The following is a 25,064-nucleotide window of genomic DNA, read 5'->3' on the forward strand; positions in this document are numbered from 1 at the left end:
GTATGTATTAAGACACCAAATCATGAGTGTCTACATAAAAATAGTTTTTCTATTTTTTAATATGACAGTGGAAGCAAACAGGAAGAGAAAGACAAGACACTCCATATGAGCTCCACAAACCATTGCTCTGAAGCCTCCAGTGTAATTAAAATCTCTTTCTTTGGTACCACGATGGACCATGTGAAGCAATCAGGCATCTCCCACCCTTCATTTTCAATTCACCTCTCCCCCTAAGCACAACTCCCAGCCCACCCCGTCTACCTGACAAGTGACAGCCCAATCTGATTAAATGCTTGCAAGGGAGGGGACTCATGGGCCTCCATGACAGGCCAAAAGTGATCACCATGGAGATACATAATTACAGCTGTCAACGCGTCTACTGTCCTGCTGGCATCAATTTGATTGCTCCCAGCAATAATGATAGACAAAGCTTAGTGTGCACTCTCCTACACCCAATCACTTTATCTATTCCGTGGTCCATTTAGCTGACATGCAACATTCACACAAGCAAATAACAGCAGTAAGCAGAACATTTAAGGCATTTTAATTGTTTTTTCTTTGTATGGATGGCTCACAAGCGCAAATGTTATTACATAAAACTCCTGCTGCAGCATTAATTGAAGAAAGATTTGGTGGGACAAAGACTGTAGGGGGTATAGTTTGTCCATTATCACTTGTACTTTCAACAGGTCTCACGTTTGGAAAATTGCAAATTGCAAAAACTTGCAAGGGCAAAATGTTTGACATCGTGTTAGCTATTACAACATGGTGAAAACTTCTAACAACCACTGGAGTATTCATTATACATTCTTATTAAATACACTCTTTGTTTCATTAAAAAGAAGTTTAGATACATCCACAGTGATACCTTTTTCCCTCATCTCCTCTTTAAGAGCACATAATGCCTTTTAGATCTTCACAATTTTTTTCTGCTTTCAGGCTTTGAACACAGCATGAAGCCTTAAAGACCAGAAAGGGTCAGGTCCCTTTGGAAAGTACACGGGCAAAAACAATTTAAAAAGCGAAATAAATCATATATCCAATAACAACTCCACATTTAAGATTCCTCCTGTAATCTCTCAGTGTTTTCCGTGCAAGCAATCAGACTGAATAATTGTATTCACAGATGGTGCAGTCTCATCATTCCACTGACACAGTGTCACTCATGTATATGCGCACTTTTAAATTAAGATTACCTTGATTTCACAGAAAGGCAGTGTCTGTTCTTCACACATAGCAGAAAACACTGTTGGTTAAACACCTATTCTATACAGTTAGGCTGTATACTGAAATATGTAATGACCCCTGTAAGAAACTCCTTTCTAAAGTCTACAAAGCTAAACAAAAAGCACTGGCAGTTTCTCACCAGTGTCCCCTGTTCTCTATGCTTAAAGAGCTGACTCAACAGTTCACTGTCCTTTCTAATGACCACAGGACATTTACTAAAGCTGTGTTTGAAAAACTTAAGCTGAAAGTTACAGAACAAACTATTTCAACATGTACTGGTTTCCTGTTATACCCAATTTGAATATTTTTAACCCAGTTTGGAACTGTTCACTTTTAAGCAGTTTTTCAGGTTGCACAAATTGGTACTGCCATGTCCTGTCCCCCCTCTGCCAAAAAGCTGGAGAAAAGGCTTGGTTTACAAAGCTACTAAGTATTTATAGTCTCTGTCTATAAGAGACGCTCAGCACCTATGAAAACCAGAACAGTTACTTACACTTGGCACATGCAATGGTTCCTGATACTGAGACAGTTTACCAATGGATGGCAGGCCAAAAGATTTGTAGGGGTCCTGGAAAAAAATTCAACATGGGAAAGCATTAAGCTATTACAGATGTGGAGCAGATAATGTTTAAAAGCTTGAAGTCTAACAGAAACTGCTACTGGAATGACTCTGTTTTCTTCCTCAGAATTACTTGTGTTGAAGAACATTTCTTCATCCATCTGCCCCTGCAACTCCAAACAAAGAAATGGAAATGTATTTTCAAAAAAGCAGAAAAGAAGTATTCTGCACCCAGTTACAATACACCAAAATAAAATACACAAAGATGACATTTTCATTACCTACACTTGGAAGAAGGATGAGAAAGTATTAAGAAGTCTAGGCTTGAAAAGATAAGAAAAAAATTTCTGAGATAAAGAAGGCAGTTAGAAATTCAATTATCTTTAGAAGTCAAACTGATCTTTATGCCACTGGAAACCTGCTACATTAATGTACATGATACAACACCAATATAAACTTAATAGGAAAACAAATAAATATATAGCCTACAGAATAACCTAATTCATGGCAAAGTAGCTGGATTCATTACTTATAAATGTCAGGGGATTCAAGCTGAACAAAACAAAAAAAAGCCCAAGTACCAGTTACTCCAGGGTAAAGCCTACTAAAACTCAGACTAGCTTCCATGCCAATCACTGGGCACATATTTATTCTTTATCAAAATAGTCTGTACAACTTCTCATCAGTAGAGCAATTTGGAGGTTATATGCATGTCAAGAAGGGGGAAAAAAAAAACAAACCACAACATAAAAAGATGGTCTAGGTAACAAAGTCCCAACAGTTAAGCAACGGGAAAAATGTTGCAAGGTGCTGAAATTAGTTATGAAAAGCAGAGTTACCTAAAATGTTCCCGAAACTAAATGAAGGAAGATAGGCATTGTTTTCCAGCCCCCATCCCTGAAAGTGTTCAAGACCAAGCTGGATGGGGCTCTTAGCAACCTGGACTAGCAGAAGGTGTCCCAGCACATGGCAGGGGAGTTGGGACTAGATGATCTTTAAGGTCCCCTTCAAACCAAACCACTCTGTGATTCTATGATTTTTTTTTTTTTTTTTTACTTAAATCTTCATTTTCCGGTATCGAAAGTGACAACAAAAAGACATTACCTCAAAATATCCTAAAGGTGCCTGAAAATGGGGTTTAAATATTCGTAAGCTTCTTTGAGGTGAGATAGAGACTCATACCATAATTACATAGCTATTGTTTTGGAACATACTTTGAAAGTTTATCTTATAAACTGTAGTTTCAGAATGTGTGTAACTTGGTTTTTCAACAACCTCTTCAAAAGTTTTCATAAAACAACAAAAATTCTGTAAGGCAATGAATTTCAACTGTCTTTTTAAGTCAACAAGCTTAAGTACACGTGTTTCAGAACCTGGAATGAGTAGTTAACTCTAGTAAATAACTCCAGCATCATTAAATATGAACTGAGCATGTAGGGTTATTTCTAATGATATCTGCTTACTTCTTTCTTTTACCATCTTTAATTTCAATTTTCACGAAAAATCTGTGTTGAAATACACATCATATTTTTAATTAAAAAATAAGAACTCGACAATTCTACAAAACCTCATTAACCATTCATGTTACATGCTCTAAATCATGACTTTCATATGATATTCCTTGATTTCACCTTGGCATCTATCCACACCTGGGTATTATTACGCCACAATTCAACCACCTACCCCCTCCTCCCCATTACCACTCATTTACCTCAGCATAAACTCGACATTCAACCGCCCAGCCGTTGATGGAAATATCAGCCTGTTTGTGCCTGAGAGGGTAACCCTTAGCAACACGGATCATTTCTTGGACTAAGTCCAGGCCGGTAATGCATTCTGTGACGGGATGTTCAACCTGCAAGGTCAGGAACTGTCAGTCAGTAGGTAACAAAAAACAACCAAAAAAAAAAGCACCTCTCTGTAAACAAACACAGATAAACAAGAAATTTGACCAGCCAAAGAACAGAGAAAGAATATGTTTCTATTTTGGTCTTTTTCCAGAAGAAAATTCTACTTGAACTCCAGCAACCACTGTCTTTGCATGAAAAACAGAAAAAAATAAAAGTAATCACAGATTACAAAAACTACAAGCAGCATACAAAAAGAAAACTAGAGAGGTTACCTGGGAGGATTTGAGGGTTTGTATGGGTTTTTCATTTGGTTGGGGGTTTGTTTATTTTACAAATCCAAATGCATCTCATGACGATGAGGTAGTTTTTCTTTGTTTGGAAGCTTTTCCCATTCAATTTTGTCTCGAAGAGACTCCCAATATAGCCACAACTATATTTTAACTGAAAATCTCAAAGTAGCTAATAATCAACCCATTCTGCTACACTTAACATGGCACGTACAGGAGCCGCTACCAATTTTCCACAGAACCGGCGTAGCCTATATCTCACCCATTCGCCTTCTTTCACTAACCTGTCCTGACAAGCAACCAGATTAGCGTAATCTTGCATCAGCGCAGTGTAGCAGAAATGAGCAGATGGATCCTTCAATTTCCCCCCCCCCCCCAGACTTATCTGTTTAGTGCTTAGCATGCACAATAGCTGGGCTGGACCAGCAGAGCGGCTCTGCGCGCTCAGCAAATTGCCGCTAACGGCTTTGGAAGCCGCTGCGCCGGGAATAGCCGGCGCTCGCGCTCACGCGGGATGCGCGTACAAGCATGCACACGTGGGCGCGCACGTGCACGCGCACACACGCTTCTTCCTTCAAATGGGCAGAGAAACAAGCATGCTGAGGAACTTTAAAAAGCCTTAACTAGTCATAGCATGGTAAAAAGCACCCAAGGTGGTTCCTCTGATCGCCACCACATCGATCAAGTAAAAGGTAGGCATGCTAAAAGTGTGTTCTTCACACAGAAACAGCTATACCGCCTTCCATATAGACATTATGACAGAACTGCCATTTTTGTTATAAAATGTTTGTGCTCCAAGGGCCAGAATACCTCAAGAAAATGCACTTTGCAACTGTTTATCATGAGATGCCATACTATGTACCTTTTCTGAATCTGGAAAAGGTCACTGACCAAACCACTTGACTTTCTTCCTTCAAGTATATAGTATTAAGGAAAACATTCAGTCATTGTAACAACACTGTGGCTTGTCAGAACAAGTAGATGCTTTGGTCTTTAAGAAAAAAAAGCTTTGTAAAAATAAACAGATGGCATCCATAATTAGCCCTGTGTGTGCTGCGAGTTTGTTTAGAGTTTCAACATTTTAAGACATTTTGACATAATTTTAATGATAAATCATCACTGAAACAAGCACCCATTCTTTGAAGGACAAAAGTGACATTGAAATGGGAATCTGATTATACAGTTTAAGGATGTACCTTTGGGATTCAATCTTGATTCTACCTAACACATGATACTCTCCAGCATGTCAAGCTTAATAACAGTATTTTGAGAATCTATGAAACATCTCAGTGTCTATCCTGCAGTGTTAAATTGAAGCAATTCAATTTCTATTAAGACTTGAAGTTTCTATTAAAACTCCCTAAGTTTCAATAGAAAGTTACTTATCACACATTCATATTTGGACAACAGAACTTATTTTCCTACTTTGGAATTTAAGTTTTAAAAGATTACCTTTGAGCTGAGAACAGGTTTGGAATTTTAACATTCCAGATAATTAAAATACTTTTTATTTTTCCAAAGACATTTGCATTATTTAGTTATACTGCCATTTTTCTTGGATAGCAATTGGCATTCCAGATTCAATAGCTTCATTGTTGTTTTCAGTTTTATTGTTGATGATCAAAATAAGATGAAATGTCTCTGAAAAGAAAAATATTTTTGTTGTTTGGTTCTTACGACTCACAAACATTTATTTAATCCATTCTTCAGTACAGATCTTTGACTTGGTCAATATTTTCTTCTGTTTCTTCAAAATACTCCCTTTGTGTCTCCACACAAAACAGCATTCAGAAAATATGTATAGGAAAAAATGTTGAGGGGTTTTTTTTGGGGTGGGGAGAAGTTGTTCTACTTTATTTTAGGACTCTGCTTCAACTATTACTATTTAGGCCTAACATAGACAATTCCAATCATAGCATTGATTTAGGGTACCAAATACATTTTAAATGCATTTTAATATTCATTAAGACTATCAAATGACCAAAATAGGGTAGAAAATAACTTTAACCTTGAAATCTCTACAACAACTGTAACAGCTAACTGACTAAGGTAACTGTATCTGTATTATAAAACCATTCTTAAAAGCTAGACTTCAACCACTTCCCTCTTACTTTTCCACTTTCTACTTCAGGTGTCACTTTTATTCTGCCTGCCTGTTGTATTTTCTTCTATTCATTTTATGCTATATTCCTTCTCCTTCAACAGCCTTTACTTGCCAGTACATGGAGACTAAGTCAAGTACTAAATTTTTGACGAGAAGAATGCAAGTTTGCTCACAAATGGAGCTGAATCACACTCCACTGATCAACCCCTTTAGCTTTAGGCCATACTCAGTTTTGCAGTCAGCTGATCCAAGATGTTGCCAGTGAAGCCCCAGCCATTAAAGAGCCAATGCTGGTATGGTTATACAATAGTGGCTACATTCACACATTATTGAGGTCCTCAACACAAAGGGTAAAACCAGACATGTCTGCAGCAAGCAATCTACAGATCACAGCTCTATCAAGGCAGCTGTACCTTATTCTCCAACAGAACAACCAGAAAAATTGATCAGCGATAACTCTCAATTAATTACCTGCCAAAAGTAACACGTTTACTGTCAGCTCCTTTACTTATACCAAGTCTGCTCATAAAAGTTGACAAGTCATCATTTCAATGCACTTAAGCACAATATATACCTCCTTTAAAAAGTCTTACTCTCTGTAAAATGCTACTTATATTCCTGCTTTCAAGTCCACAAAGCCATACCTGCTACGATCAGCAATGGCTATACAGAGTAAACAGAAAGTGCTTCCCCTTCATACCAGATCTACTGCTCTTAAGACATATCACAGAAACCAGATTTCCCATGGGCATTGCAAGTGGTTTTGCTCCACTAACCCCTTCCCATTTATACAGCAAGAGAAACTAGTGGCAAAGCCTGTCAGAAAATAATAATTATGTCCCAGTTCATAGATGGTAAAGCAGGTATAAAAGAGTTGGGGAACCTAGCAACATCACAATTCAGTTAGCATCCATCATGACTACAGTATGGAAAGGCTCCTAATTCTCCTCCTGTTCTGTGACTGCCAGTGGTTTTAAAGCTTTACCATACTGGGGTTCATCTACAGCTACAAAAACAGTCATGCAGTTTTTATGGGCAGTTGGAGCTAAGAGTTAAATTAGTGATGACTGCTCCCCTTGTATTCAGGGGAATAATTTTGGGAGACATTTTTCTCAAGTCTATCAAGGTACTCAGATCTAACAGTAAGCACTTCTGGACACTCACAGACCGCTCTTGTCCCTGTGTGTATAAGGCATCAAGTTACTCACACACCAGTTGGAACATTCAAGCACGCCACATCAGCCAAGAAAATCTAAATTTCAGTAGACTTAAAACTACAGCCTATGTCACCCCTACTACTGTAAGTCCCTAGTTGGTGTCATATACCCCTTTACATTTAGATAAATAATCTCAAAACTAACTTTCAACATATACCTCAGTTTCCAGGAAATGTGATTCACCTGGAGTCCCCCAGGCTTTGCTGCTGCAGCCAAATCCAGTATCAACTGACCCAAATGCACCAACTTACAGATGCTTCTCAACCCCCTGTATTTCAGTAAGCCTGGTTTCTATTTCGGAGAGCTGAACAGCAACAGAGGTGCACACATGTTCCGCTCTTCAGGCATGCAAGCTTCCTGACTACCATGAGCAGGAGCGCGCTGGGGTCACACCTTTCTGCAAAACAGTTCACATGTACATGGGGTTTGGGAGCACACAGCAAAAAAACACTTTTCATAAAGGCTACTGAAAAACAGACAACGGTTGGACTAACGTACAGAATGAATGGAAAGCAGGAATACTTAACAGGCTAACTATAGACATTGTATATAACAACACTTGCTGTTTGTTTTCTGACTTATTAGTATACAACTGAAGAACTGAAGGCAACCAGACTACAAAAATTTCCATCAGCTAAGATGTTCAGGTAGACTTCTTTTATTGTTTCCCAAGTAAGATACAAATAAAAACTAATGCACAGACATTCTGTACTAGGTTATTTTTTAATCGTAGCATATAACTTTGAAAAAGTATTTCATTTACTTCCTCATAGGAAGTTATATTCCAATAATCATTGACACAATTCTCAATTTTTTTTGCAAGGACTTGTTTCTACATTGTGTGGAACAGACACATCTTACGTGGCCTATGAATTCCGAATCTTTTCCATGTTTTAGACAAATAGCACACACTTTAGGTCAATAAGTTAATTAGCTCACAATTTCAAAATAACTTTCTCAATTAACATCCTGCATTTCAAAAAAATTTCTTTAAAATCACTAATTCTACACAATTTCCCTTCCACGACATACTCCCTGTAAGAAAATAAAGAAGCTAGCATCCACAAAACCCATTTCCTAAAGATGCAATTCCTGCTTTTACTGTATTTAGCTGCAGTATTAAAGCCTTCTCAGAACACTTCATTCAAGATGGCTCTGGTCACACTGCAGCTATTCTTTTTGCGTTACATCAAATTCACCAAAGCAAAGAAACTAATGTACCCTTTCAATAATGACCTTTTTTTTCCCCTCTACTTATTAAGTAGTCTCCTCTTTTTCTACTTTTTTAAATAGTATTTTATGAGAGTTACATGGGAATTTCGTCTCTAAGATATCACTCCCTGCCTTGGCAGCACTGTTAATGGCATCTTTCAGATTCAATGACTTACACAAACAAAGTTGTTCTCTTCTGTCAACAACAATTAGCAATGCTTTTCTGTAGTTCTTTTGGGAAGCCTGAAAAGCAGACAACCAGTAGCTACATAATGGAAGTTGCATTAGGAGGCAAGAATGTGGCAAAAATTTGGTTAACTGTTGTCGGCCGACCCTCTTGTGCGAAGAAGTGTTGTTTGGCAGAAAAATCACCTTTTCTTTCGGTTCTAAAAATGGCCATGAACAGCTGGTATAAACTGTGTGCAGAATGGATTCTGGTGGGCTTAGCGGATTGGTAATGGGATAAGAGACCTTTCACCTTTAGGTCAGTAGTTCAAATTCAGCCCAGGTTAGCAGCAATTGAAAGTCTTTACCATCTGACACTGTTCGTTAGACTATTTAAAATGACTGAAGTAAAGTGCTGTCACAGTAAAACAAGATTCCAGTATTAAGAAATATGAAGAGTCTCAGCAAACAGCAGAAACAGTAGCTTGAGACTTTACTTTGAAATCCCATCATTCTGACTTCATATAAATCTACTCCTCTAACCCTTGACAGCCCCTTTCCCTGCTCCCATACTCCTGCCCGCCTATCACAAGTCATCCTCCAGGAAGCTACGCACAACCAAGACAGCAAAATCACCGCTTGCCATCCCATGGCTCTGCTAATAGATACCAAAGTCACCACCTCTCTATGGCTTTAGGTGGAAATCCAGATTCAGATCACTGTTATTTGTATTTTGTTGCTACTGCTATATACAGTGCAGCTGCAATATTTTCCAGAACTTCTATCCTTCACTAGGCAAACATGTAGCAGGTGCTGACTCGTGATGTGCAACAGAATACAGATACCATTAAGAGGCTGTTAGCACCAGGAGTTTATAAGCAGTGCAGCTCCAAACCATCAGCAACAGGATTTTTACCTGCTTTTAGAAATTTTCTAACCATGCTTTATGTGTTTTTATGAGTGGAGAAACATGAGAAAGAAAGACATGCTGCATGTAAAAATTCTTCCCATCTTTTACACTAGTCACAGCCAGTTTTGCACAAAGACAGCTCTGGAATATGTAATTTTCCAAGGGTCAGTAAAATCTGATGAAAACCCAGAAAGTGATAAACAAAAGTCTTAGCACTGGGTAATGTTTTATAGGTCTATGGAAGGTTATTTACCTTCATTTTATGCCTTAGAATCAAGTTACTTTATAAGAACTTAAAAACATTTACATAAAATACTCTCACAACAATTAACTGTAAACTAAAAACCTAGGTATGCCATTTGCTCTCAGCAAATCTCTTACAAACACACCAGATTATTCTACAAAATTAATTTTTATTCCCTAAAAAGTTGTGACAAAAATACTCAAACCATCCCATGAGGAGAAAACCTACCGAAATTACCATATTTCTCTACACCAGTCTACACAAATGATCATTTCAATTACATTAAGCGAATTCAGTCACGTTTTGAGGACGAAGGGAGTACTCACTTGTTATTTAAATCGCACAACTCATGAGGAAGGCAGAAGGCTGGGAACAGGTCTGAGACACAAACATACCAGGTGTAAATGCTCAATTCACTGTACATTTCTCAGTTATTCTCTAGCCAACAAGGGATACTTCTCATTTCAAGCTACTACAAACATCTAAAATATGGGACATTTTCCCTTTGCTGTCACTAACTGATTCACGTATAGGAAGCTTAATTACACCACATGCACATGTATTAACAGATATTTTTTAAGTACAGACCATAGACTTCCTTCATATAAAGTCCAAGAGGAACACCTCTTATCTTCCATTGAAGAAAAGAAGAAACTTTTCTGGTTAAAGCCAGGATTTCTGAAATACCTTAAGAGATTTTGACATAACTTGGAAGTCAGAAAGGCTATCAGTCCAAGAGGTCAGAAACTTTTTATTTATTGCAAAGCTCTTGATAGGTTGTTTTGGACCATGACTGTCCTTGATTAGGCTGATGACAACTAGGTAACAGAAAACACACCACACTATGAGCAGCTATAAAGAATCACATATTCAACACCTGGTCTACCTCAATTTTAACAGTGGTAAAAGCTGGTGCCTGAAAACAGCTGCAAAAGTGCCCTAAATGACACTGTACAGAAGTTCTCCGGTAGCTGCTAGGGCAGACATCTCTACATTCTCTTGTGGAAATTAAGAGCAACTAGTTTTACTATGCAATTATCCAATCTTCAATCTTCTGTCTCATACTTACACCAGCTAGCCTCGGAAAGATGGCAGAAAAACAGATACAACAAAAAGAACATTGCCAACAGCAAATAATAAGCCATTCTAGCTGAATCACTTAGAAGAAGTAAAACATCTGTTACAAATTTGTGTAGCATACAAGAGGCACAATGGAGCTGATTCACCAATTTTTTTTGCTTCCCAATCTCGTATAGTATTGCAGCAACACTTAAAACAAAAACTAAATAAAATGTAAACTTCCTTCAAGGTGCTATTTACACTTTTTTTGTGTAACTATACAACAGAAAAGGTATATTCCCAAAGAGTTCCCCAAAAAACAGCAAAGTAACAATACAACTCTGATTACTGCAAAATAATTTACCAGAAAGACTGAAAGGCATCCAAAAGATACACCAGAGGGAGGGAGGTGAGAAATGTACAGGCAGTACAAAATATTGGATACAGTTTAGTTAGCAAATATATTCTGAAGTCTGTATCTAAAATAAAACAGCTACAGTGATCTCATCAGAGAATGCTGAAACATTAAAACAGAAAATTGCATAATTTAGTAGAAATGTTCTGATCACGTTGACAGGTAGCTGTGTCTAATGCACGCTGACAAATATCTTAAGAGGATCATTTCAGGATCAGACACCCATCATTTTGGAAAGTTCTTCCAGCTGTGGAGTGTTCAGCAAGAACAAGGCAAGTGAGTCAGTCAGTCACTGATTACAGTTAGGAGATGCAAAAGGAAAAAAAAGACTGAAGCAATACAGGGACATCTGGAGACTATCCTGGTCCTGAAGTTAAAGCTGGACAAGCTTTCTTAGAATTTCTAGGTTTGGTTCTTAACAGTAGGAAGCAAGTGCAATATGGTAGTTGCATAACTGTTAGCTGAACTCAGAGTAAAGCTTGAGACTTTGGAAAAGTGAGAGATAACTGGGTAAGACTGGGGAAAAATCATAAAAAATTACAACTCCAGACTCAAGCTGAAATGCTAATTAGAGACAATACACAGTCGGGATACAGGAAGTAAGGAATATCTAAACAAGTAGTCTGATTTAAGATTAGTAAATTTCAAGAGTTGCAAAGAACGAGTTTGCTATTATATGGGATTGTCAAGCTGCTTAGGCTATATTTCAAAAGGAGTCTAAAGTCCTTAAAGACTGAATTGTGAAAGCTTTCTTCCTGCATATGTGGAGACTTTAGAAATTTGGGACTACAAACACGTACCACTGGGTATTGCAGGGTAAAGACACTGCAAAACAGCAAAGATAATGTCTTAAAAACAAACCACAAAAAGGAGTCCAAGGATATCCCATCACTAATTCCATTTAGGAACTCGTGGTCAATAATACTACAGCAAGGAAATGGTTTTGAAATTCTGGTGGGTTATGCAGAAAACCATAAATTAATTTTCTTCTATGTAAATAAGAACGTGAAGTCACTGAAGACACGTTGGCTCAAAAACTACAAGATCAGGAAAAGAGTATGACCAAAGTGAGAGAATTCTTCATAACATTTTAATGAACTATACATTGTCAATAACCACTACCCCCTCTAACTGAATCTAAGGTAGACCTGATAGTGCCTAGCAAAGGCATGTAAAGTGACTGGCATGGCTAATTCCAAAATCGCTGCTGTCCTGCAAGGCAAGAAAAATTTACCAGCAGTCTTCCCCTGGCACAGAAGATTGCAACACCCCCCAAAGTCTCTTTAACTTCTTTACCCAAAGCATAAATTTACCTAAATCATAAATTTACCCAATTATTACCTAAAGTCATGCAAAGATGTCAGATCACAAGGATCTCTTTACACTCTCTCATTGCCCACATGTAGAAGCAGCACACAGGACATAACCCTAATGAAATGTAGCTAAAACAGAATGAGAAGCTTATCAAACTGATTCCATATTTCAGTCTTACTGGTGTAATTTAACAAAGTGAGAAAAGGACGATAGAGGCAACGGAATGGACTTGCTTACAAGCTGAACACTCCTCCAATCTTCAGGAATGATATCCAGACTTCAAGTTATATACTTGTTTTCTTAGCTTATGACCAGAAATCCATCAAACATAAAAAAAAGCAGCAGAGGGTGTTTTCCATAAAACACTGTTCATCTGTTCACTTGAAGTGTACATTAGAACAGCTTCTACTGACTACATGAGTTGTCACAAAAATCCTACACTGTGTCAGCATGCTTTTTACAGTTGCATTCGAGTCACAATTTCAATCTTATGCAGACTGCTAGTGTTTTTATTGCTGATATACACATATAGTTTCAATCACCCTTCTAGAGAAACTCAACAAGTGATCATCAAAGTATAAAAAATAAGAAAGAAACTTCAGGGACCAGTAGGGGAATGCCTCAGAGCACAGTGGCTAGCTACTTAATGTGAACTCACAGTGGCACTTACCTGTGACCTTTTGCAAGGTCTTTAGGTCAAGTGTAACAAAGACCAAAACTCCGAACGTTTACTTGAGTGCTGTGCAAGGGCTCACTGCTGCAAAGCCTTGCACAGGCAGGCTTATTTCAGTGGGTAGATCTTTTAAGTTCAGTGGGAAGTGCTCACATACATCAAGATACTTATGCTTAAATCTTTGCAGGAGCAGACCCTTGAATATGGGAGAAGGTTATGGTCTGTTTATTTAAATAACACTTTTCTGAATCTGAAGAGTTGTTTTTCTTACCTGAAGTCTAGTATTCATTTCCAAGAAGTAGAAATTCTTACTGGAGTCCACAAGGAATTCTACTGTTCCAGCAGAGGAATACTTTACTGCTTTGGCAAGAGCTACTGCTTGTTCTCCCATTGCTCTTCGAGTTTCAGGGTCCAGAAAAGTGCTACAATAGAGAAACAATGACTTTTTTTAGTTAAAAATAATAATTATTCAATCATTTAATCTTCTGTTTAAACGATGGTCAAAAGAGGACAGCATCATTATTTAAGTTATGAAAACATGTCAAGACTGTTAAATGTATGTCTTTACTTTTATATTACCCCTAAGTAGATACACTGCATGCTTTGCAATATTGCTAATGTACAGGAAATTCAGGATAAATAACCATATTCTCTAAAATATAAAAGAACACAAAACTCTTTGAACAGTCAGATCTATAACAATGCAAATTAAATGAAAAAAAAGACATACAAACTGACGCAATCTTAGGAGACATATTTATTATCCACGTTAATTTCAATACATTCTTTTCCACAAATCTTGGATACACTCAAGTGCAACCAAAGAGAAGCTCACCTACCACCTTGGGAGCCACTGTGAACACTGCCCAAATGCCAAGGTCTCTCATTCTAGGAGAGCACTCCACCACATCCACTGGGCCACTGAATTGAAAGACTGTGGAAGTCTTTCTAGAAGTAACCTATTCTTGTTACTCTCCTCTACCATAAATTTAGATTAACCTATGCAGATTAATTAGATACATATATATTTCTGTGGTATTCTACCAAAGCCTTGAAACCAGTTGCCCCTCAAACTGATACACTGATTTTCAGTGCAAGACCATGTAGCTGTTCATCTTACATAAGCTTGTAAATACACTTATTATTTATATCTCTGGTTTGACTTACATTAGGCACATAACTCAGCTATCATTTCAAAAGTATTTTTTCAAGGGAATAAACAGTCACTTCCACCTTACCTCTAAGTTACTCTTTTAAACTAAAACACTAAGTGTTACATATTTCTTGAGAGGGGTTCAACAGTGGGCCCTAATTCTGCAAAGGAGCAATCAGGGGCCTTCACCTATCTAAAGTGGCCCCAAAGCCAGTGAAGCTCCATCTGGAGCCCTGGACTGCACCCAGACAGAAGCCAGTGCTCGGTCAGGACTTACCTTTCAGCACTTACTGGAGTGTTTTTCACTGAGACCTGAACTCACACAAGAGCTAAAGACGTCTGCCACAACAATCCATATTTGACATGACACAAGAAGTGAGCAAATATCTAGGCAAAGTAGGAGACAGTGGAATCCTTTTCTTTACTGGAAAAGTGCTACTTCACACCTCTGTCCTTTCAGTGCCCAGAGACAGATTCTGATGGACCGAAAGGCAGGCATTTCCAGAATTTAGGAAAAAATTTTTTTCTTGGCAAACATTGGGACCAACAGGAAATGGAAGTCAAGTCTCATTCCAAGAAAGCTGTATCAGATCCTACATCAGATGAAAGGGAAGATCAGAAGACACAAGAAGGGTGTCATACCTATAAGAATAGGCACTGGTAAATGTAAAATAGTTTCATAATATTTCTTATTTTCATTCAGTAAGAGGATAATACATTACATGAAATCAACAATCTATAATTCAGTGTGGAGTTTCTGCAGGGCTTTGATCATGAAAGGTCAATGAGGGGCTTATGAAGAACAAAATCTTCTCAATATCAGCTTCATACTGTATTTCTAGAATAACCATTATTACTTCTCATGTAGATGAAAGACAGTTACTCCCCTTCATTACAGTGGTGTCTTCCCTATACTTGTTAAATGTAGGTCGGAGATCTCACTGTTCACCTCCTGCTGCAGCCGGAGAATGGAACGCAGGTGTCACATTGCTAAACTTGATCTCCGCCACACAGTTAAGCTTAACACTCTGAAATGACTGGATCATCCCTACCATTGGCTACGTTAATTAACCAAAGTTTTCATATTCCCCTCTGCTGCTTTACCTTTCAAATACATTGTTTCTCCCTTTTTTAACAACACACCTTTTATAACCAAAATAACTCTTCTAAAATCTAATTAGGCATCACTTGAAAACACAGCATTTTAAACCTGACTTTAAATCTTTTTCAAACATAGACCTGTTCTTCTTTAGACCAAACAGCTCCTATGGCAGCCCAAAGGATACAAAATAAAAAGGAGTCACAAAATAAAAGCATCAAAAAGAAAAAATAAATCAGACCTGACACTTCACTCATAAGACCTTCATCAAATTATTGTAAAGTTAATCAAAGGGAATACGATTGGTTTGTCACATTGTTTCTACAGCCAGAGAGACGAACCACACGGGCGAGATGTTACCTCTCCACTTCTACTTCATGAGATAAGGCTTCCCAAAATATCCCTAACACCTTCACTCACAGACAAGGTTGATATTTTGAAAAATACAAACAGTTACCATCAGTGGAAATTTATTGCTCAGTTTGGACAAAAAATAAGTGATCAATAACAGTTACCCTTCCTCTGAAGATTCCATCACACTGGGGGAGTGAACCTCAATTTTCTAAATGTCAAAGTCAGCTTCCCTGCTCCAAGCATACTGCTTGTTTAAAAAAATTACTTACCTATACAAAACATTATCCTTTGAGATATTTATTATGTACTACCAGACCATGGGCATAAATATGCTAAAGGATTTGAGAACACAGTTCTGCCCCCACATCTAAACGGTGCCCACCTATGAATCACATGCACAGTCACAAACCGAACCGGCTCACATTTCTCTTAACCCAAAATCCTTCAAGGATTTCTAGACAGTGAGAGGAAATTTAGAGTCTGACACACATATATGGATAAGAACTCTAAGGAGAACCTGTAGATATGTTCTCTAATTCAACAATGCCCCTTTCTGCCAAGTTCCTTCCTATATACATTCATTCAAATTGTCAGTGCCTCTGAACAGATGACCATTCCTGCACACAACTGGCAAGGCAAATTTGAAGCGCTTTAAGAAGCTTCTAACAGGTTCAGAAATTGATAGATAGGACACACGTTCTCACCAAAGTAAAGTTATAGAGCACTCCTCTGAGTTAGTCCTCCAATTATTGAATAAGATTGTCAGTTAATACTCCTGTGCATTTAATTTTGATCGACCCTAAAGGATCCATGGGGTTTTTCTCCACATGGGAAACAATCTCTTATTAATCACTCCAGCAGACAGCAAAATACAACCACACCTTTGCATTTTTTCTTGCCAAAATACAGTGTCTCATGGCAACCATCTCCGAAAATGAACAGAGAAGAGTTTGGGCAGTTGAGGAACAAAAACTCAACTAAGGAACTATTAAATGTCACTCATGTCACTCATCTCTTTAAAATGTCAGCCTCTGTGAAATAAGAGGACGACAGCATATCCAAAAATGTGTGAAAGTAGAAGCAGATAAAATTGCAGTACATCACTGGAAGCTCTGTGCATCACTAACTTTGCCCAGCACAAACTAAAACACTAGCGATGATTGGATGTGTCTTACTGTCTGTGCTTACCAAAACAGAGTAGGACAACTCACCATGTGAAAAAGGTACAAGCAAAGTTTGTTGGTCTCCTATCTGAATCTGGGGAATTGACCACCATGAACACCAGGGGTCCCTTGAATACTATAACCTCATTCGTGTGTGAACTAAAGGGGCTTCTCTCTGCAAATGAGAGAGGGTTTTTCATTTGTTGTTTGTTTTTAACAAAAGACTAAACTTCCCTAGGAAGACTGGAGATACAAACACAAAACGATCCCTTAAGGATAAGTTCAGCAGCTGCAGACTTAGCTTTAAGAAAATCATAGGTTACTCTCCAAGCCAAAAGGCCCACAGTCTCTTATTAGACACTTAGGAAAATGCCATCATAATACACTAAATCAAAAAAGGCTGTCAAAAGCCCTAAATTGTCCAAAAGGCAAAAAAAAAAACCTAAAACATTTTAGCCCATAACATCCCTATCTCCTGGGTTTCATGAAAGAAAATAAAAAGGTTTGACCTATCTCAGAGGTCTTACTAGCAGCTGCCATTTAAAACAGGAGAAAAGAGGACAGTCTATTTCCTTCATCCAGCCATACCAGAAGAGGTGCGTCCAGGAGTCCTTAAGCAATCAAACTGAAAGAGCATTCCCAGGAAGGGTTAGCTTGAGGTTTTAGGGTCTCTATGGTGTCTCACAGAAGTAAGTGCCCTGCTTATCTGCAAGTCTTGTAACCCTTTGAAAATTAGTGGATTCTGCAGACAAGTGCAAGTGGCTGTACGGCACACAGCACTTCCAAAGCTGTCAGTAGAAGTCTGGCAGAGTCTAAAACATTCAACAACAAAAAGGAAGAAAAGTTTTCACACCAAATTTTGGAAGCTACTGACTTGCCCACACTCTTGTAGAAATATAGGAGGGGATGAGAACTTACTGGCAACTCCAACAGAGAAGCCCAAGAAAGTTGAAAGGCTGGTACTTTTGATGAAAGAAAACACTCTGATCACAGCTGGCTGGTGAGAGAAAGATGTATCACGCCACTTTAATTGACCACAGGCAAGGAGAAGGAGCAGGCAGGAATGACAGGCATTGCCTTACATACACTCAGAAGACAGAGGCAGAAGACACTCCTTTTTTAAGTGCTTAGGTACACATATATGCACATGTGCATTATATCAGGACCTGAAGTACTCACTTTCCACAATAGCATAGTAAGATCTTTAGGCATAAGCAGCATAAGGCTTCCAAGAAATCCACAAGCCCTACCAGGAAGGATTTATTAGTGGATTTGTATCTTTAAACTTTGGTTTTTTATTTAAAATATAGGTCAAACAGTGGCAGTCCTGCAATTATGATTCAACATTAACTAACAAGGCACCTCTAAAGAAACATCATTTGGATGATGTGCTTTTCCTCACATCCCAAATTGTTGCATCACATAATTCTGTGCTATAACAAAATATGGCAAACCCATCCCAGCTGGTGAACATATTACAGTGGCAATTCCCACAGGCAGTGATATACATCTGTCTGCCTTTCTGAAATCAGAACTTCTTGCTGCGCTTTTTATACACGTATTCTCTGATGACTGCCATGCAACAGAAAACACAGCAAGGCCATCTCTTGCATAGCAGCAAGGTATTCCAGCTTCACGTTAAACCTGCAAGATTACAATAGTTTTGCACTTTTGAGGTACTAGACACCTAGATCTCTAGTTCACTACCATGAACGGTACTAAACGTGGTGCAAAGTATTTTATACTTCATATTCCAATTCAAATGGAAATATACAGTATTATGTGGCCTTTACACAATTACTCTAGTATAGCCAAATACCTGTATCTGTGGTAAAATTCATACTTATTTCATATTTTACTTGACTTTTATATCCAAAAGTGAATATAAAGAAAATCTCATATATATTAACAAAATCATCTCACACCAAAATATATCTGATTGGTAAGATCCATATCCATTTTATACAAGATCATGAAAAAATTAACTACACAACACCAGTCTTCTTATGAAAAGACACTGTAAAGCAAAATCTAAATGCCCTCAAGAACAACATCAAAACTGCATTACAGTCAAATTACTGTAACAAACATTTATTTCCTTTGTGCTTTTTAATAGAATAAAATTTCCTTGCATTTGTACAATAAATAAAACCAGCAGCCTTCCAAAAGTGCTTTCAGTTACCATGAAGTTGCATCAAGAATCCAGTATACACACCTTGGTGCTTCCTCCACAACCTTCTGGTTTCTCCTTTGAATGGAGCATTCTCTTTCATTCAACCACAAGGCATTGCCATGTTTATCTGCCAAAACCTGAAACAATAACACACTGCTATTAACTAACAGATGTAAGCATATGGTCTTTTGACATAATACTATTATGAAGCATTTAGGGTTTGGGGGGTTTTTGCCCAATCTAAAAATAAAGCTTGGGAAAAAAAGCTCATGTAGAAAATTAATTATATATCAAATACTAATTGAACATTCCTTCAAATTCTGAATAGGACTATTCCAAAGCCTCTACGTAGAGTCTGTAGAAAGCAAAAAAACCCTCTCACTTCAAAATTTGATTTCTGAATTTTTGGGGTCTTCTTACAAAAGGCTGAAATAAGATTAAAACTACATTTTCAAGCATTTTAAATTGCACTGCATTATGAAATTACACAAAAGCAAACCAACAAAATAAACATCTCCAAGGATGCAAAATTTTGCTCCTGACTTTGAGAAAGAATGTCTAATGGAACTTTCTCAGTAAGCAAACCACAGTGCCCTGTCTTTAGTGAAGAAGAAGAAAAAAAGATCTTCAGAAACTCTGTTATCCTCATTAAGGAGAACTAAATTTGCAACTTCCTCAGTATTTTCAAAGGAAATTAAAGCAGTAGTTTCAAGAAATTTTTTTTAAAATCAAGAACTACAGTTCTTGGCTGCAGCCAAGAGGTAACAAAATCAAGAATCCAAATCCAACTACATGAATTACACACTAGAAAAAAGCCGAAAAATTCAGCATAGCAGAACTCTTAATTAGTTCTTCAACTTCAAACTAGAGGTGAAAGTAAGGAACTCTGTCCCTTTATGAAATTGATGGTACGATGCAGCCATTTCCAATACCAAATACCGGATTTGAAGATTCAAGTATACTTCTTCCCATCTTACGATGATAACTCTACACTTGTTCTCAGAACAATTTCTTTTAACACACACCACACCTGCTCCCTTTCTTCCTTATAAAAGTTTTCTTCTAACCCATTTTTTTTCCATCTATCTTGCTGCTCTGATCTGCAGGAACCCATGACAATATCCATGCTTCATTCTTTAACAGGGAAGTTCTACACTGAAAACCAACAAGATAAAACAAGGAGACAATCTTCCTCAAACTGTGTGAACTCAACCATATCTACTCACATTTGTGACAAAGAATCTGTATTATTTATTATTCCTTTTAGCACCACAGAGCAAGTATGACACCAGGCAAGATGAATTCCTGCATCTATGACACCAATGGCTGCTAAGGCGTGAAAAATCTGGGGAGGTGTGACTGAAAATGAGGCAGTGAACTCATGAAGACAACAAAAAAACCACAACAACAAACCAGGTACTTCCTACCCAAATGCTCACCCATCCAATCCAGATGAGTGGAGCTCTACAGACTCATGGGGTCCTACAAGAAATCATTTGGGAGGTCCAAAGATTTTTGGACTGTTTTTTTGTGGGGGTTATTTTAGTATTAAAGCAGTACCTTTAGAGCATAGCATGGTACTTGATGGAAAAATCACTGTTCTTTAAGTAGAATGATTCCCTATGAGCACTTCTGTTTCACTGTTAGAAAACCTACAACTTTCCACAGAATTCTGTCTCATCAAAACAAACAAACAAAAAAATCTTGGAACATTACAATAAAAACTGGTCATTGTGCTTCTCTCCTCTCTCTCCAGGTATTTTTTCTGAAGAGGATAATACATTTTTTCAATCCAAGCAGTAATTTTTTTTTTTCAATTCAGGACATTTCTCATATCCTACTAAATTTCAGCAACCTGGACCTTAAAATAAATGTTTTTCCATTATTAGTTAATGGCAAAAGGAGACATGCATGAACATCTACTATGAGAAAGTAGTTATAAATAGAACAAGCCAACAACATCCAGCATTAGGCTTTTACTTTTATTCTGTGTATGCCATTTTCGGCAAAGGAAACTAATCACAAAACAATTGTATTTCAGACAACATTTGCAGCATACTGAAATCATCATCTGTGAGATGACATGAGATTCCAGTACATATCTCACTAAAAATGCATGTCCCAGCTACAGCTTTTGTTTCTAATATCTAAATATTCATAACAGAAAATGCCCTGTTTTGCAGGATTAGATGATTATGACATTAGTATATGCTATGTACATCTACATGCCAAAATAATTAAGTATTATGCAGTGGAATCCCTCCTACATGATTCAGCAAAATTCTGTTTCCAGTTGCAGGATTGTTGTTTAGCCAAGTAGTAGACATTCCATGTACCCTTACTTTAAACCTTTTATCAGATACTTCAGGAGAACAAGACTTCAAATCAGTTCAAGCATAAAGTGTATTTGGACTCTATTTTCCTGTTAATTGTTTAGTCTTTTCTCATGTTTTACAAAGTGATTGTTTTATAGCTAGACACAGGAAATTTCTTATTTAACAATTTTAAGTACCAGTGCTTTGGAGAAATATAAGAAAGCTAAAAAAAGTTCTATTTAAAAGTTACTGCTAAATTAATAAATATTTGGCATCTGGTCTCAAATTGTTTGTATATTCAGCAGTTTGAAAATGAACCAAGGTCAACGTCCTAAAGCTGATTAGAACATGAAGTTAAAATGATATGCTATGATATTGTTAAAAAGTACCATCAAAGTGCTTGTATAAGGAAAACAACATTCACTGTATACCCACTATAAATAAAACTATAAATTATTAATAGCAAAGCCATTTTGTTGAAATTACTCAACAGTTCCTAAATACAGTACTGCTTAATTTTTTGGGGGTAGCCTTTTTTTAAACCCAAAGGAATCTAGACTGTGTAAAATCTGCCCTGAACTCATGGAAGTATGAAGGAACCAATCTCATCTAACTTTTGTCATTGAAGAATCAGTAGGAACCTGCTGAATCTCCCAAAACCGCATGCACTGAAAGAAAGATCTTTAAGGCGTAGTGATCTGCACATAAAATAGAAAGATCATAAAATAAAAAAACAGGCAGCCAAAAATTATTAGCCATAGCAAGAGACCACAGAAAGATGCTCTAGCAATCTGACCTCTTTTGAACCCTAAGATCAATGCTGAAACTGAGAGTTCACTATATACCTTTACATGACCCTTCAATAGACAATAAGGTGGGGTTTAGATTTCATTTTTACACCATTTTTTATTTTGCTGTTTCACTGTTTACAGACTGTTTCTTCATGTCTCTCTTCCTTCTTCACTTCTCCCCTTCTACTCCTCTCTGCTGAGACTGTACTGGGAGTACTACACCCAGCTCTGGAGTCCTCAGCACAGGAAATACATAGACCTGTTGGAACAGGTCCAGAGTAGAGCCACAAAAATGATCAGAGGGACTGAACACCTCTCCTGTGAGGAAAGGCTAAGAGAGTTGGGGTAGTTCAGCCTGGAAAAAAGAAGGCTCTGGGGATACCTAATTGCAGCTTTTCAGTACTTAGAGGGAGGCTGATAAGAAAGATGCAGACAAACTTTTTAGCAAGGCTAATGACTGGAAAAGGGGTAATGGCTTTAAACTACAAAATAATAGACTTAGACTAGATATAAGGGAGAAATATTTCTTTTTCAGAGTGGTGAAACAATAGAACAGGTTGCCCAGAGAGGTGATGGATGCCCCATCCCTGGAAACATTCAAGATCAGGTTGGACAAGGCTCTGAGCAGCCTGACCTAGTTGAAGATGTCCCTGCTCATTGCAGAGGGTTGGACTAGATGGCCTTTCACAATCCCTTCCAGCCCAAATCATTCTAGGATTCTATGATATGCAAGTTAGCCCCACAGGAAGCACCAGGCTGGGGCACACATCTGGCAGAGTGAAAAATGTTAAATATTTCTCTCTTAGAAATCATTCCACAGTATCAAATTTACTGTTGTTGTTTCACTTACTTACTGAGATACTTCAGGTTCTCACTATCTAAAAAAAAATCCAACAACCACGTCACAGCGCAGAAAGGGTTTAGATTTTGGACAAAAAGAAATTAAATTTCTGTGTAAAAAGTGAAATTTCTGTTGAGGAAATGAATATGCCCTGTATAGATTTCTTGTCAGGAAATACCTCAAGGCTATTGACAAACACAATTCAGTTACCTACAGAAGATCAAACATCACAAATTTTTAAATCATAATTTTGGGAATGAGTGCCTAAAAGAAACAACTTTTGGTCTGCATTAGCAGACCTGACTTAACTCTTAAATCCAATAAATGATAGAAATGGTAATAATGCAGAAGTTAAAGAGAATACACCTGATTTTGAACCACAAACTGCCCAAAATGGGACACAAATCCTCCTGAGTTCCCAAGCAGAATTAGATACTTCAGAGCAGAATTCCAAAATACCGAAAAAAACACCTAGACCTTGCAAGAAATTGTTAAGCATGGCAGTTCTTGAACTCCTTCATCCTCTGCTGCACTCAAGCACTCCAACAGGATCCAGAGTTCAAATCTCCAGCCTTCAGAACAGATGCCTATAACATTTTTTTTCTCCCCCAACAAACTGAGCACAGCTCAGTCTTCCTGCTAAAGAAAGGCTAGAGAATAAAAACAGGAAGGCTGTATTGTACATGATAGCCATGTAGTTTGAGCAATGACCCAAGACACCGGAAAACACAAGACTCTAGGCCTTTTTTAGTGGAGTGTTTGAAACATCGTGAACTTTGATTTATTTATGAGTTAAAACCTCATTAAATAAATACACAGTACTTAATAGTAGCAATAATAATAGTACAAACCTGGATTTCTATGTGACGAGGGTTATCAATGAACTTCTCTATCAGTAAGCGATCATCACCAAAACTTGAAGCAGCTTCTTGAGATGAAAACCTAAAACCTTCCCTTAAATAATGAAAACAAAAATAATAATCTGTATTTTAAAAGTTAAGTCCTGAAGCATACAAGAAAGAACACTTACTCATTTCAGTAAACAGTCGATCTTCACTAATCAACACACACATCCAAAAACCAAGTTATAACATTTGCATTTGATTCTGTAATGGGTATCCCTTTTTTCATGCTTTTCTTATAAAGACAAAAAAAAAAAAAAAGTCAAACCAAACCATTCTCAAAGCACAAAAAATTTCAGTGTGTTTAAAAAGCCTGAACATTTACAACAATTTTTATTCATTTTCTTTGTTGGCATTTTCTTCTGCAAAAGTAATAAAGTAATAGAATTTTAAGACCCAGTAATCACAAAGTACTTGTTATACAGACATAAAGGTGAAGCTCACCATTACCTACAGCACACAGCCCTCAATACTCAAGAACAGCAGAGGTTGGTTAGTTGTGCATTAAAGAACTGCAATGTAATATAGAAAATTCCACTACTGAACACAACCTAAAGGTGCAATACTTGACTTCACAGAACACACCAGCTGTACTAGCAGATTTTCCCTGCCTTAAAGTACAAGTGAGTGTTATATGGAGCATTCTGTATGCTTCCCTCTGTTTCTTCTTTTACATATGTAGTTAAACAAAATAAAGATACTTTATTTATTAACTTTTTTTTCTCTAAATAACAGAAAGAATACTCCTTGGCTCAAAACCTCTGACAAACAACTTCATGAACAGCTTTCTCAGGGTGAGATAGAGCATAATGCAGGGACCCAAAGGCTTCACTGACATTTTCTACAGGCTCTGTAAGTGGTGTATTAGTCCCATTCATGTTGATACATATGAAAAGCTTGGTCAAATGTCTGTGCGACTGACTACTGAAACACAGCATCTCCGACATTTGTGCCCAGAATAAGAACTACAGCACAACTGAGTTGAAGTTTTCATGCTTTCCACCTCTTGAATGTAGTTAACCCAGACCATAGACTCA

General features: G+C 37.5%; 1 protein-coding gene across 2 annotated transcripts in view; it reads right to left on the reverse strand.

The window, feature by feature from the left end:
* PCCA (propionyl-CoA carboxylase subunit alpha) overlaps positions 1-25,064 on the reverse strand; it is a 271,576-nt gene that overhangs the window by 153,336 nt on the left and 93,176 nt on the right. For both annotated transcript variants that reach the window (XM_069007866.1, XM_069007874.1), the window contains exons 10-14: positions 23,977-24,079; positions 19,221-19,315; positions 13,508-13,658; positions 3,498-3,641; positions 1,721-1,795 (exon numbers count right to left, since the gene is read on the reverse strand). In XM_069007866.1, coding sequence (XP_068863967.1) covers positions 1,721-1,795; positions 3,498-3,641; positions 13,508-13,658; positions 19,221-19,315; positions 23,977-24,079 — 568 coding nt within the window. The remainder of the gene's footprint in view (positions 1-1,720; positions 1,796-3,497; positions 3,642-13,507; positions 13,659-19,220; positions 19,316-23,976; positions 24,080-25,064) is intronic.

This window comes from Aphelocoma coerulescens, chromosome 1 (assembly GCF_041296385.1).
Source record: "Aphelocoma coerulescens isolate FSJ_1873_10779 chromosome 1, UR_Acoe_1.0, whole genome shotgun sequence".
Taxonomy (NCBI): Eukaryota; Metazoa; Chordata; class Aves; order Passeriformes; family Corvidae; genus Aphelocoma; species Aphelocoma coerulescens.